Raw genomic sequence first — 13,917 nt, forward strand, 5'->3', positions numbered from 1 at the left:
AACTCCTTGCCTGTTCTAAACTTAGGTAATGTTTTTCCATCAGCAGATTAGGTTATAAATGTATACGTAAATGTAGACATGATAATGTAGAGCTAGGCGGGGCTTCTTCAAGTGGAATTGGAATGAAATCTTTTTCACTTTTAGGGGTAAGCAGAATTCTCTTCTGTTAGAACAAAATAGAAAACGCTACAGCTTTCTTTCTGGTTGAGATACATGCAAAATTAAACACTTCAGTAAGAAAGCCTGTATTTATCAGAACTATACATAGTAATCTGACCATGTGAAGGGTTTTCCCTGGCCACCACACACACGTGCGTATATATTCCAGCTCTGATACCCAAAGAAACAAAGCTGCTGCCATCTGCTGGACTTTAAAAGTAGCAAGAAATCACAGACAACAATCATATTTCAAAAATTTATTTACGAACATAATCTCTGAGGAACAACAGCAGTTCTCGCGCTCTCTGTACATGCAACTGTAGAAAATAACAATTTTGAATTTTTTACTCCATTTACTTTTTTTTTTGTTTTTCATTTTTAGTTTCTCGCGTTTGAATTGCAGGATATCGACACAGCTAGAGGTGAAAGTACTGGGTCTCTGACAGCACTGACGATAGCATCGACAAACCCCTCCCTCCCATAGCTGCTCCAACAATATGTACACAATTCAACTACATTGTACAAAAGGAAAATAAAAAGAAAAGGAAAGAAGTGACTTTATTACATCACCTGCAGCGTCTCATTGCTGTTAGAACCCCACATTCTACGCAAGATCAGACTAGTACAAAGAGAAGGGTGCAAAAGGTCCTGGGAGATTATATACAGCTTTATGTACAACGTCTCGGTTCTTTACTCATTACAAGAGGAAAATTTACACAGCGGAGACCTCCAACTCAAACATACCACAGGTGTCGGAAAAAAGATAATAAATAGGTTATTTCTCACCATTTAAGAATAGCTCTACATGCTTTATGAATCATTTTCCAAGAAACATCTACTGTCAGATTTATGCATATTGAAAAAGGATTAAAACAAAAAATTAAATAAAGGCTTGAAATTGTGACCTGTTAGCATGTAAACGTGTGAGGTTAAAGATGATACCCGGGTGAACTCAAATCACAGAGGTAATTATGTGTTACGGAGGTCAGTGGGAGGAAGTGCTTCACTCGGAGAAAGGAAATTCAGTTTCTAGGATAACATTTTGCGAAAGCATTACGGAAAAGGGGAGGATTCATGAGACAAGCTAATGGCCACAATACAGAACTGCTACATAAACCCACATCACAATTTCAAGCCTTCTGTTGAACAGATTCAAAGAACGGCAGAAGGAATAAAAAGAGCAGGGCTTTAACAACTCAGAAGACAAAACTGAAACACACACATGCACACAATGCGTCTGTAAACAATAGTGAGATTTGCAGGGACAGTAATGGGATACATTCTGCTTTTTAAACCATACTGATGAACATGTCACTGTGTTGAGAGGGGAAGAAAACACCACGTCTCTCTCTCTCTCTCTCTCACACACACACACACACACACACACACACACACTCAACTTCAAGCATTTTTGGTTTGATTTTTTTTTTTTTTGCCAAATTAATGTCATGACAAAAGGTAATAAAGTAGCAGTAAAATTCAATCAGTTTTAAATGGAAACCTTTTCATACATGCCCTGTATTTCAAATCAACAATGAATGAATGTACAAAAACTGCTTCATGTGGTATTTTTTAACATACATACACACGATCACACATGGGAAAAAAAAAAACACAAACACAAGCCTGGATGATTGAGCAAACGTCACACAACCTCACGCTGAAGTACAGGCAGCTAATGAAGAATGATAAAATATCAAAAACACGGTTTTTAAAATCAGGATTCAGGATAAAAAACAAAACAACACAAAAAAACAACACAATACCTAGTAATTATGAAAGTTCCATTATAAAACAGGACGATTTAAAACAAGGCTTTTGCACTAGTCCCCTCTGTCTATGCGGCTATTCAAATGCTGTGTGATTGTGCTTTGAAGATGAATTAAACGGTAAAAAAAAAAAAAAAGCTTAACGGGTAAAATCTGCAATGTGCACTACAGTGAGGGGCAAACGTGAGGGGCATTCACGAGGACAGTAACTATGGAAACAGTCCAAGAGCCCACAAAAAAATGGAGTGTAACCAATTTTTTATGCATGACCTTACATGTCCACTTCATCAAAATGCCTAACACTAAGGGCCCTTTCAAAATTTCTGGAGAAAAGAATCCTTCACAACAAAGTTGGAGAAAAGCTATACCAATCACGAATGTATTCTGGTGCCATTTCTTTAGATTGCAGATTAAAAAAAAAAAAATTAACATGATCACTTGTGACCCTTGAACTACACAAAGAGCTACTCATCACCACTTGCACAGGAAGGAAAATAAAACTTTGCAGTTGTGTCAATGATGATACATGCTAGAAAGGAAGGGATGAGGTGGAGAGAGAACACTAATAATTATGGATCCTCTGTGTTACATGGAATATATTCAGCAGTGTATTGGATTGTTTAAAGGATGTTTCTATATTTGTCAAGAACCAGGTTATATTGGCTCGGCACGCTGCTGCTGATGTTCCTAGCTATAACGTGTGCAGCTTTAAATGAAATCAGAAAATGTTAACTGTAAAAAGGCATTTTCTCGGTTTATATTTTTTTTCTTTTTTTTTTTAAAAGATACATACTTGTGTATTAAAGCAATGAATAATATACCTCTACTATTATTTAAATAATCCATAATCACTCTGCTACATCTGAGAACTATGTTTGTGGCCCTGACAGTTTCATTCTGAGGGATTATGAATAGTCTGATGACGGCAGACACACACTGACCGACCATGGACAGAACCTTAAGGACCTGTACACACGAGTCCTTAAAATACTGACGATGTGTACACATTTTGGCCCGTGGGTAAGGGGTGGGGGAAGTGCTGCCCAAAAGTGAACTGTACATACAAAGATAATTTTATTCATTTATTTTTTACACTTAACTGTGTGATGTTACAGTACATAAGTTATTTACAACTGTGCAGTAATGGGTGGCAAAATAAATTATCTAGAAGGCAGCGAGAATACATTGGTTAACGAATATAAAAACTGTACATCATTTACGGAATACAATATTTTTTTCTGTTTTTTTGTTTTTTTTTCTCCATTAAACTAACATTGGCTCTGTAGTGTTTCAAGTCACGTCCTCAGAAAGGGAACAATGAAATGCCCGAGTAAAGAAAGACCAAAAAAAAAAAAATCTCCACTAAAACATCATTTGTAAAAGTCTTTGCCTCTTGGTTTGCAACACTGCATTTCTCGAGTTGTCCTCCGTCTCGTTCTCTTTCTGCAGATGTTTGAAGAGTGCTAGCACGACGGGCCCGGCTTTTGCAGTGGACCATCAGAGGCTGTGTGAACCTGCTCTGCTCCTGGCTCACCCTTCGTCTGAGGACACCCTGAGTCTCATGATGTCTGAGGTGGGATGTCCTGGTGCTGAAGGAATTTCTCCCTCACTGTGGCACTGAGCCTCATCACACTGCCCTGCTCTGGGCGCTGTGGGCATCAGGGAGCCATGCTCTCCTCTGCTATGGTCATGAGAGATCCGAGTCCAGCAGCATGCTGTCCCGCGGTAGCCGTGGATGTTTCAGCATTCATCTTGCACCTTACGACCTTATATGTCTTTTGTTTTTTTCTTTAATATGTGGCTGTACCTCGAAGTGTTGGACCAGGTTGTTTCTGTTCAGCACACTCGAGGACACCGTTGGTGCCTTCTGTCCCTGATCCTAAAGGACGAAGGTGGAGGAGCCTGTCTCAGCCCTCCCCTTTGTTGCAATTTAGTTTAAAGGGGATCAAAAATAAAGAAAAAATAAATTTTCACTTCCCCATTTATTTTCACCCAAATCAACTGGCAGGAGAGGGTGGGCTAGCTTTAAAGCAAAACAGTGTTGCTTCTTAATTTCCAAACAAAAGCATAAAAACTTTTAAGGATGAAAGTGCAAGTTGTTTTTTCCCCCAGGAAAAAGACGCTCCCTCTTCTGATGGAAGGGGAGCATTTAGTTTTTATTTCTTTTACCTTCTTCTATATAATATATACGTATATACTCTGCTCAAAGAAATCTTCTTTTCAAACCGGCTAGCCCTTACCGAACTTGCTGTCTGATGTCTCTTTGAAAAATGAGGATTTTAGACCGCACTCCTTGCGTCTCCGTGTGTTCATGTCATGCAGGCAACAGTACAAAGTCGTCGTTGACGTCGACCATTGGCACGTAAAAGGAGGGAACCTCATTGACGCACAGAGATTTGTGTCCAGCAGGGTCCAGCTCCTGCACCTTGAGTTGCCACTCCATCCTCTGCACTGCGTTGAGTGCGGCGGCCTCATGCTGCTGCCGCATCAGTAAGCACGTCTGTGGGATCAGGACCGTAATGTTAATGAGAAATAATAATGCAAATGCTCTGGGATTAATGACCAGATAAACCAAAATCTAATCTACCTCTAGAAATTGTATGCTAGTATAATCAGTACATGCATCATGCTGTGTTACACTAGGTGCACTCAGATACATTTTTGGTCAGGTTATAATGTTGTTTAAGTTTTGTATCAGTACATATAGGATAAGAATTTCAACAAAGATGAACATCAGTAAGACACTCACCTTCATGCGGTCATATTTATCGTCCACGTCTTGAATCCAAGAGATAAACTGCCGGGCGTTAAATCGATCTCGCACAGATTTGTTTTCATCTCCCTGTTAAAACACATCAATATATCAACATTTACCAAATTATTCTACATACCTGGAACTGTTAGAATTGAGATGTAACTTAGGTTCATGACAAGAGTAAATGTATTTCACCTGGCTCTCTGATGGCATATTGTAAACCTCTGAATCCAGAAGCATGGTGCAAGCGCTAAACGGGACGGCCTGATTAGCAATGGTTCTGGCCGCTCTGCAGTGAACTCGCAGGACCTCTTGTTCACAGGAAACAATCAGCTTTTCCTATAGAAAAGGAAAATAAAATTTAGAGAAGTGCATAAGGCCAGTCTAGACTCTCTGTCTCTGACCCTTGAGACGACTTTTGATTGAGGTGGTACATACAATTTTCCCAAGTCGCAGGAGCAACATCAGATGAGTGCGAGATTTTGGATTGTACTACATAACACTTGGTACAGTTGGCAAAAATGCACATTGCAGATACAGGGCTGTTCTATTACACAGAGGCTTTGATCACTTTAATCAAAAGGTTTTGTGCTGAGTGATCAAAGCATTAATTTTAACAGGACGACTTCTAAAGCAAGTTGAGGGATCCAAGGGAAGGAAACAGGCAGTGTGTGTGGGTGATGGGATTTGGTGCACTTACGCGCTCAATGCTGTGCTGCAGTCGCAGTTTCCCCCTTACTGCCTCCTGCTGTCTGAAGAGCTCCTTCAAGGGCTCAGACAAAGATGGGGGCGGTGCAATCTGCAGGGCAGAAACAACAATCTCTTTTGGCATCAATTTTGAAACGCTGGTTTCTTAATGGGACTATATGTTTGTTACAAAGTTGTGCAAACACAAGAAAGGTAGTGTTATTGCATAAAATAATGTGCCTACCACTGGGATATGCAGTTTGCTCAGTGGTTTGCCATCTAGCAGGTAGGAGCCTGTGTATGTCACATATTCTGCATAGCACTGGGGAGCTTGCGGTGTTATATAGCAAAGAATTTTCCGCTTCTCTTCAATCTTTTTGCGGATCTGCAGGTACTCAAAGTAAGGGTTGGAGCGGTCGCTGTGGTATGGCTCAATTTCATCCAGCTTGATGGCATTGACTATAACTGCTAATGTCTGCTGGATCATCTCCCGTGTTTGCTGCATTGCTGTGTTGACAAGCTGAACCTGTACTTGTTGCTGGCTTGATCTCTGGAACCTCTTTTTGCGAGGATGCTGAGTCTGGCCATCCTCCTCCTCAGCGCGGCCTTTAGTTTTGGTGACAAGAACAGGAGTTGAAGCCTGAGCAGTGATGGTGCTGATGGGCTCCTTCTCTTTCTCCTTCTCTCCAGAGGTAAGAGAGGATGGAGAAATAGTAGTGATGTTTGTGGTAACAGGAGAGGAGGTTGTGGAAGATGAGACACTCGTTGCAGTGCTCTGCTTACTCTGGTTGGCCAGCATCTGTGCTCGATTGCGAGTCATTCTTGGAGCTATCTCCTCAACCTTTTTGGGGGCCTCAGTTGTTGCAGGTGCAACTGGGAGCTTGACTGTGGTCTCCAAAGCTTCTGATATTTGGGTGGTGCTAGATGATGTGACAGTCACGACTGGAGCAGGGGGGCAAGAATTGCATGAGGTACCCAAGACAACCACAGGATTAGATGCAATTTGTTCTGATTTTAAAGGTACCAGTGGTTCCAAACATGGTGTTACTGCTGTCAGCATATCAGGGGCCGTATCTTTCTGTCTATATTCCTGGCCATTCTCTCCATCAACAACTGAATACATGCTGCCATCACCCTCATCCTGGTCATCAAACAGGTGCACATCTTCCTGGATTGTTTCTTTTATTGATGGAACATCTTGAATGTTGTGAGGTTCCGGTTCCAGCTCATGGTGGGGTCTGTAATTCTCCTCGTGGGCAGTTGGCTCCAAATCCTGGGCAGACTCGCATGGAGGAACAGCTGCAGGTGAGCATGGGGGTTTGGTCAAACTAGGAAAGCCAACATCCAACACCCCTAGTTCTTTGTTTGTTTCCAAAGGTCTTATTTGGACAGGAGGATGTTTGCTCTCTGTTGTCTCTGGGGCTGTAATTTCAGGCTCATGCATCTCTTTTTCGGGGAAGGGAAGCTCTGGCAAAGAGAATGGACTCAAATCTTCTAGTTCGTCAACCGTGTTAGGAAAGGGGTCAGCCCAGTGAGACTCACAGCTTACTGGTGGGGCAAGACTGCTCTGAGGGTAACTGAGTGATTCGTCTCTGTTCTCTTGTGCCACACATGATGGCTCAACCTCCATTTGATTCTCCTCAACATGTGGTTTGATATCTGTGAAGAAAGTTTCTAGTCGAGTTGAGGAGGGTGGCATGAAGTTTGATTCTACAGGCTCTGCTTCAGGTCTCGGTGATGAAGAAATATCCTCTACATTGTCTTTCTGTACCTCATAATGACTTTCTGAAATGTGTGGGTACGACCTGGAATATGCAGAATATGGGGGTGTCATAGATGAATGGACAGGTATTGCAGTAGGAATTTGTGGTAGTTCACAATCAGAGTGTGAGTATGGACTGCTGATCTTTGAAACTGCAGCTTCAACTTCTCCATAACTTTCATGTGGTGATTTCATAAGACCGTCCGAGTTCCACCCTATAGACTGGTCACAAGAGTTTTCCATGATGTTATCTTGAGGATGAGTGGGTGTCAGTGGAAGGACTTCAGGCTCTCTACGATCTAGAGATTCAGCCCAAGTCTTCATGACAGTCTCTTCTAATCCAAGAGAATATGTGGGATCTTCTGTAGGCTGCATGGCCTGATCCGAAGCAATCTGAGTTTCAGCTGTTTCCTCTGAATTATCCTCCTCTTCATCCTCCTCCTCTTCCTCCTCCTCCTCCTCTTCATTATCATCATCATCCTCATCTTCATCCTGCTCCTCCACGAGAGGAGGTAAATATTCACTAACACTCACTGGATCAGACGGCAACAAACTGGGCTCACTTTGATGTGGTTCGGACAAGTCATCAATGTCCATCGGAGGCAAAGCCGCAGGGGCTGGTGTTAGAGGAGCAGCTATGTCCAGACATTGAGGGTCAGGTCTATGGACTGGAGTTGAGGGCTTCATGAGATAACTGTACATGCTCTCGGGAGGGAGTTCACTGGCATCATTCCCAGAATTGGCTGCAGAAGCTCTATCAGGTACAGGCTGTGTCGAATCAGGCCTTGGAGAGAGCATGTTAATGTGAGGTGAGGGGTACGAAGACGAAAGACTATCAAGTCTCTCCATTGGTATTTTGTCTTCAGAAAGATGCGAGGCAGAAGACTCAAATTCTTGAGGTGTGTTTTGCTGTCTAAGAAACTTGTCAGCTTCTGCTTTGAACTCTTCTTCTAGAGGCCTTCTGACCTCAGAGGTGATTGATCGACTCTCGAGGGGTAACTGCATATTCTTCGCTGGTGTGATACAGGTTCCTTCTGGGAAACTATGGGATGAGTTCTGGGATGTGTATCTATCAAAGAATGTTGGGGAGCAGGCATTCATTGACATTGTCATTGCGGAAGAGTTCTGACAGTCTAGTCCATCAAATATGATTTCTTGGTAGTCCTCTGTACTGCAGGATGGTGTACGAGGAGTCTGCATGACTTCCTCATAGCTTGGACAAGAAATCACAGATGCAGGAGTGGGGACCCCTGTTGGCCTGTTCTGGTCAGGTCGTGGAGAAGCAGGAAGATTTTCCTTCATCTGGTGGCCTGCTAGCCAGTCTTTTGAGTTCTGGCTGTCCAGTGGCTGTGACTTTCTATCAGGGGACATCATCTGGGATGGAAGGCTCAACTCTTTAGGTTTCTTGTCTTTCAAAGTAGAGTCTAATGTGCCAGATTTCTTAGATGAGAGATCACTACGGTTCTTTTTCAGATCCTCGCTGGACTTGATTTTCTCTTTAAGCTTTGGATCTCCTGATTTATGCCTTAATTTCTCCATTTGTTTCATCTTCTCCTTGTGTCTCTTATGGCGCTCTTCATTCTCCTGATCTTTTAAACTAAGCATTTTGCCAAAGCTTGTTAGTCTGAGATCACCATCAACCAGAAGCTTCTCACGTGGGCGAGTGTCTTTCCGAGTGGTGTCTTTTGACTGGCTGAGCTTGTCGCTGTCATTGAGCTTATCCTTGGTCTTGTTATAATCTGTTCTATCTTTGTCAGCGATGTCCCTATTTCTGTCCTTGTTTTTGCCATCAAATTTTGGACTATCTTCTTTAGACTTGTCTTTCAAATTTGTGACTTGAGGGCTTTCTTTCAGTCCAGATTTTTGCTCGTCTTTGGTGTGTCGGAAAGACCCAAAGCCATCTGAATATTTATGTTTCTCCTCTTTTACCTTTTCCTTATGCTTCTCTTTCTTCTTTTTGTCTTTAATCTTCTCGCTAGTAATGATACTATTTGTCTTATCTTTTTTGGACATTTCCTTTTCAAACTCCAGAGTTTTGTCCAAATCGTCCTCTCCATCACCCTTAGAGCCATACGGAAAAGTGTATGGATCAGCTTCCAGGGGCATGGGCTCTTTCTCAACAGGTAGGCTTTCTCTGCGGCCAAAGGACTCTCTAACCTCCTCTGACTTGTCCCTCTTATCAGCTTTCTCTTTCTTGCCTTTTTCCTTATCCTTGTCATGACTCTTTTTGGATGATGAGGAAGAGGAATGCCTATGTCTCTCTTTCTCTCTGAATTTGTCCTGTGGATTGGAAATGGACAGTGACTCTCTTCGATCCTCTGACATATCTGGCAAGGTGATATTCGAGGAGTCATAGAAGCTGCTTGAAACTGGCTCATGACCCCGGTCTGTGAAACTGTCTGATGAGATCTCGCTGTTCTTATCATTGGAATCATCTTTGTAATCGTTCATAGCCTCTTCCTCTAGCTTCTCAAGCAATGATTTCTCATTCTCACCACTCCCCTTAGAGGGTTTTCTATCTTTCAGATGGTCTGGTTTATCTTTGTATTTGCTTTTGATCTTTTCCTCAGTGAGCTCCCTCTTGTCCATTGGCTTCTGTCGGATTTTCTTTTCCTGATTTGAATCCACAGATGCTCTATCTTTGCGGTCCTTGTGTTTTACATCAGTTGAATCCTTGTCTTTCTTATCCTTGTGTTTTTCCATGGAGCCTTTTCTCTCTTTTCCTGCATCAAATGTCTTCTCTTTCTTTTTATCTTTATGCTCCTTTTCCTTCTTATTTTCTGTAGAGTGTTGTTTCCCCTCTCCAGAGTACTTCCTGTGTTTATCTGTCAGGATATCTATGTCATCTCTATCAGGTGTGGAATCTTTACGGTGAGAGTCCAATAGTCCAAAGGAATCGCTCAATTTTGCCACCCCTCCATTGTAATTGTCATTCTCATCTTCACTCTCATCTGTGAATATATCCTCAATTTTATACCAGGTCTTCTCCCTCACCTTCTCAGGCTTCTTTTCTTCCTTTTTTAATTCAAGAAAATCCTTTTCCCTTTCACCATGTTTGTCTTGGAATATTTTTTCTTTCTTGTCTTTACTCTGCTCAGATGACATCTTCCTCTCCTTATCCTTGCTGTGAGAATCTTTGTGTTTATCTTTAGCCCCATCTTTCTTGTCTTTGGAGCTCCTTTCAATGTCTTTATCTTTCAAAGACCGGTCAACTGAGTTTTTCTCAGGTTTCTCCTGGTCCAAACTTCGATCTTTAGGCTTATCTTTGTGCTTTTCACCTTTTACCTTGTCTTTCTTCTCCATGCCATCCCCTTTCTTCTCCTTTTCTTTTCCAGAATGGTTCCTCTCCCTGGGGTCTGACTTAGGAGTAGTTTCACTCTCTGATTTGAAGAAAGTCTCATTGCCATATTCATCTCTCAAGCATTCTGTTTTGGTTTTGGAGTCTTTACGCTCCTTCGTAAACTCATAAGAATCTTTCCTGTCTCTGCTGCACTCAACAGATTCCTTTTCTTTTTTCTCTTTGATGACCCCATCAGCTGATTCCTTTCGTTTCTTCTCCTTCTCAGAGTGACTGGAGTTCAGCTTTTGTTTGTCAGTCCAGTCTTTTTTCTTTTCATTTCCTTTGTCACTTCCTTTGTCAGAGGATTCCTTCTCCTTTTTCTTGGAAGTAACATCTTTCTCAAAGCGCTTGTCACCATGCTCTGACTTCTTGTCTTTAACTTTGTTGTCCTTCTTCCGGTCCCTGTTTTCGTCTTTCATTGTTTCCACAATGAGTTTTACAGGATTGTTATTTGCTTTGTACTCTTTCATGGGGGCATCCCAACTATCATCGTCATAGAGAGAGCTGTCCGAGGAAAGGTCTGATGGCCATCGATCATGATCTGATGCACTCATCTTGGTATCCTCTGAAAAAGGATTTTTCGTATCATAGTCCTCGTAATCTGGTTCTTCCTTGAGGGTCTTATCCTTCTTCGACTTTTCATCTTTTACAGTTTTGTCTTTTTCTGACTTAAAATGCTTCTCCTCTCTCTGCTCACTCTTTTTTTCTGCTTTGAAAGACTTATCCTTGGACTTTTTCTTTTTATCCTCTTTGTGGGATTTTTGTTTTTCCTCCTTTGGCTTTTCTTTGTCCTTCATGCTTTTCTCCTTTTCAGTTTTTAAAGATTTGTCCTTCTCATCTTTACTCGCTCTATCTTTGTTAGACTCCTTTGTTTTCTTGGACTTCTCTTCTTTAGATACTCTTTGAACTTCTTTCCCTGCCCAGTCTTTATCTTCAGTTTTAACTTTTGACAACCTGTCCTCTTTCTTAAAATGATCTTTTTCATGTTTGGAGAGTTTGACTTTACTTTCAGAAGGTGACTCTTGTCGTGAATCATCAAAGTCAAAGGAAATGCTCTTGACAAATTTTTCATTCATGTCTTGATTCAACACTAAAGTTGTAACTTTCTCCTTTTCTTTATTTTTGTGTTTATGTTTTACTTTGTGTTTTTTCAATACCTTTCCATCTTTGTCTGCTTTAGAAACGGTTCCATCCATATTTGAGTTCTTATAAAAGTCAGAGCTCTTTTTGTCTAGAACACTGGCATGTGTATTGTTTTTCTTCTTATCTTGCACCTTCTTCTTCACCTGTTTTATAGACTCAACACTTGAGTCTGCAGAGGAATAGTCAGACTCGCTGGAGAGCCTTGTTCTGACCGAGTCGGAGAGGGAGCTGGCATCAGACCAAGCTGGGGAGGACACAGTCTTCCAACCATCTGTTCTCCACTGTTTCGGGTGCTGCTCTGCCAGAGATTGTGTAAGCTTCTGAGAGCCCAAACTCCCATGAGAAGAGGAAGAAGAAGACACAGACAGTGAGCTGAATACACTAGATTCTTTAAGGCTCAAAGTTGAAGAATCCTTCACACAGTTCGAAACTGGCATTGAGCCCTTATCATCCTCGCTCTCCATATCACCCGTCTCAGAGTCTGAGGTGCAGAACTTGTCGTTCACTTTGCCAAAGCGCACCTCCTTACTGACATTGTTTTTTGTCTCCTTCTTCCTCTTCTTCTTGACTTTGCTTTTGTCCTTCTGCTGCTTGGAGCACAGAGTGTTAGAGTCTCTACTCTTGATGTTGCTCTGAGCAGCAGATTGCCTTGGCGTGGGTGTCGGTGTGAAACACAACGTCCGGTCATCCTCATCTGAGCTGTTGCTATCTGACAGTATCCGACGCACAGGCTTCTTTGGTGTGAGTGAGTTGCTTTTGGAATAGGTTTTAACCTCCATCTTAGGTATGGAGATGAAGTTGTTGGCCTTGCTGACAGGATCTTTGCGGAAATCTTTTTTGAGCAAATGCTTGTCGTCCACAGGTGGTACGCGCTCCTCCTCGTCATCCTCATCAAACTCGTATTCGTCCTTGACCGGTGTGGTGGTGGATTTGGGTGGGTCGAGGGGCTTCCCTTTCAGCTTTAAGCCCTTCTCGAACTCTGAATCTGTGTTATTGCCATCAACAGAGCTAGATGGGGCAAACGATGGAGCATCCTCCTCCTCTGAAGATTCTGCTGGCACAAATAAAATACTAATTATTGGAGAGAACTTGCTTAAAATTTGTATTTGGCTTTTTAAAACAAATTATATATAGCACATACCTGATGAGCTCTCACTAGAGGTGTAAGTGCCTTTTCTAAGCAACAAATTAAGCATGGTTGGAGAGTTTGCAACCTTCAGCGGTGTTTCCCCCCTTCTGTTGCTTTGACAAGGATCACCTCCATACCGCAAAAGTAACTTCACCACCTGGAAAACACAAATAACCATAAGAATTTTCAAAAAAGAAGCCTGAGTCAGTCAGTGGCTGGGTTAAACACAGAATTGGCTCACTAACTGAAAAATACCTGAAAAAAGTGCCATAAAACCAAAGACCATGAAACAATGGTTTGATGTACTATCAATCTTTAACAAAGGCTTACTTTGAAGTGGCCATTGTTTGAGGCATCATGTAGAGGCGTATCATCGTCCAGGCCCTTGGTATTGACCTCGGCCCCGGCTGCCAGCAGCTGCTTGGCCACTTCGTAATACCCTCTGTTGCACGCTTCATGCAGTGCGGTCCAGCCTGGAAGACACAATGTCATGCATTTACTAATTGTCTTCTTAAACATGATATGTAAAGCAAGCATGATATATTTAAGTATTGCTTATCTGTAGTACATATAACAGCAGAATAAAAATATATAAACAGCAGACGTGATATGCAATTTAACTCTTAACTCAACACAATCTGTAGTTTTGGACTAATATGGCTCTCAGGCTAAATTCTGAGGGTGCAACAATGAATGCACTCCTCACCTGCAAAGTCTTTTACATTCACATCAGCTCCCTCGCTGATGAGCTCCTTGATGCGGCGCACCTCGCCGCGGATGGCTGCCCGGTGCAGCCGTGTTTCACCCCTCTCATTCCGCTTATTCACTTTGTCTTTGGTTTTTGAGGCAGAGTTTGGTGTTCCCTTCTGACCCACATTTGACTGTGACTGATGCTTTGGTGTTGTGTCTGAAAACAAAACTGAATCTGTTAGGCACATGATACACACAGTGCAATAGGTGCAAATGTAACTCACTGCATGCTGAAAAGGACATGATGACCCAAAGCTGCCTCTGGATGGCAGTCTTGTACAGAAAATGCACAGCTGAAACAGTGGCCTTTTGTTTTCGAGGCTCATTTATTCTCTTTTACAAGATTAAAGTAAATGGTTTGTTAGTTTCTTTTGTAAGGTATCCTCCAAAATGTTATTTAAAATTCTATCTGTGTTTAGTACA

General features: G+C 42.0%; 1 protein-coding gene and 1 long non-coding RNA gene across 2 annotated transcripts in view; both read right to left on the bottom strand.

Moving 5' to 3' along the window:
* Positions 1-477: 477 nt before the first annotated feature.
* The window catches only part of ankrd11 (ankyrin repeat domain 11), a 112,086-nt gene continuing 98,646 nt past the window's right edge, over positions 478-13,917 (bottom strand). Inside the window, exons 6-13 of the mRNA XM_026946723.3 lie at positions 13,451-13,651; positions 13,075-13,217; positions 12,757-12,901; positions 5,615-12,666; positions 5,384-5,482; positions 4,879-5,022; positions 4,678-4,770; positions 478-4,428 (exon numbers count right to left, since the gene is read on the bottom strand). Of these exons, the coding sequence (XP_026802524.3) occupies positions 4,243-4,428; positions 4,678-4,770; positions 4,879-5,022; positions 5,384-5,482; positions 5,615-12,666; positions 12,757-12,901; positions 13,075-13,217; positions 13,451-13,651 (8,063 nt within the window). The 3' untranslated portion in view covers positions 478-4,242. The remainder of the gene's footprint in view (positions 4,429-4,677; positions 4,771-4,878; positions 5,023-5,383; positions 5,483-5,614; positions 12,667-12,756; positions 12,902-13,074; positions 13,218-13,450; positions 13,652-13,917) is intronic.
* LOC128317459 (uncharacterized) overlaps positions 478-13,917 on the bottom strand; it is a 111,951-nt gene continuing 98,511 nt past the window's right edge. Inside the window, exon 2 of the long non-coding RNA XR_008300978.1 lies at positions 478-1,558. This is a non-coding gene — a long non-coding RNA (uncharacterized LOC128317459). The remainder of the gene's footprint in view (positions 1,559-13,917) is intronic.

Source organism: Pangasianodon hypophthalmus, chromosome 25 (genome assembly GCF_027358585.1).
Source record: "Pangasianodon hypophthalmus isolate fPanHyp1 chromosome 25, fPanHyp1.pri, whole genome shotgun sequence".
Classification (NCBI taxonomy): domain Eukaryota; kingdom Metazoa; phylum Chordata; class Actinopteri; order Siluriformes; family Pangasiidae; genus Pangasianodon; species Pangasianodon hypophthalmus.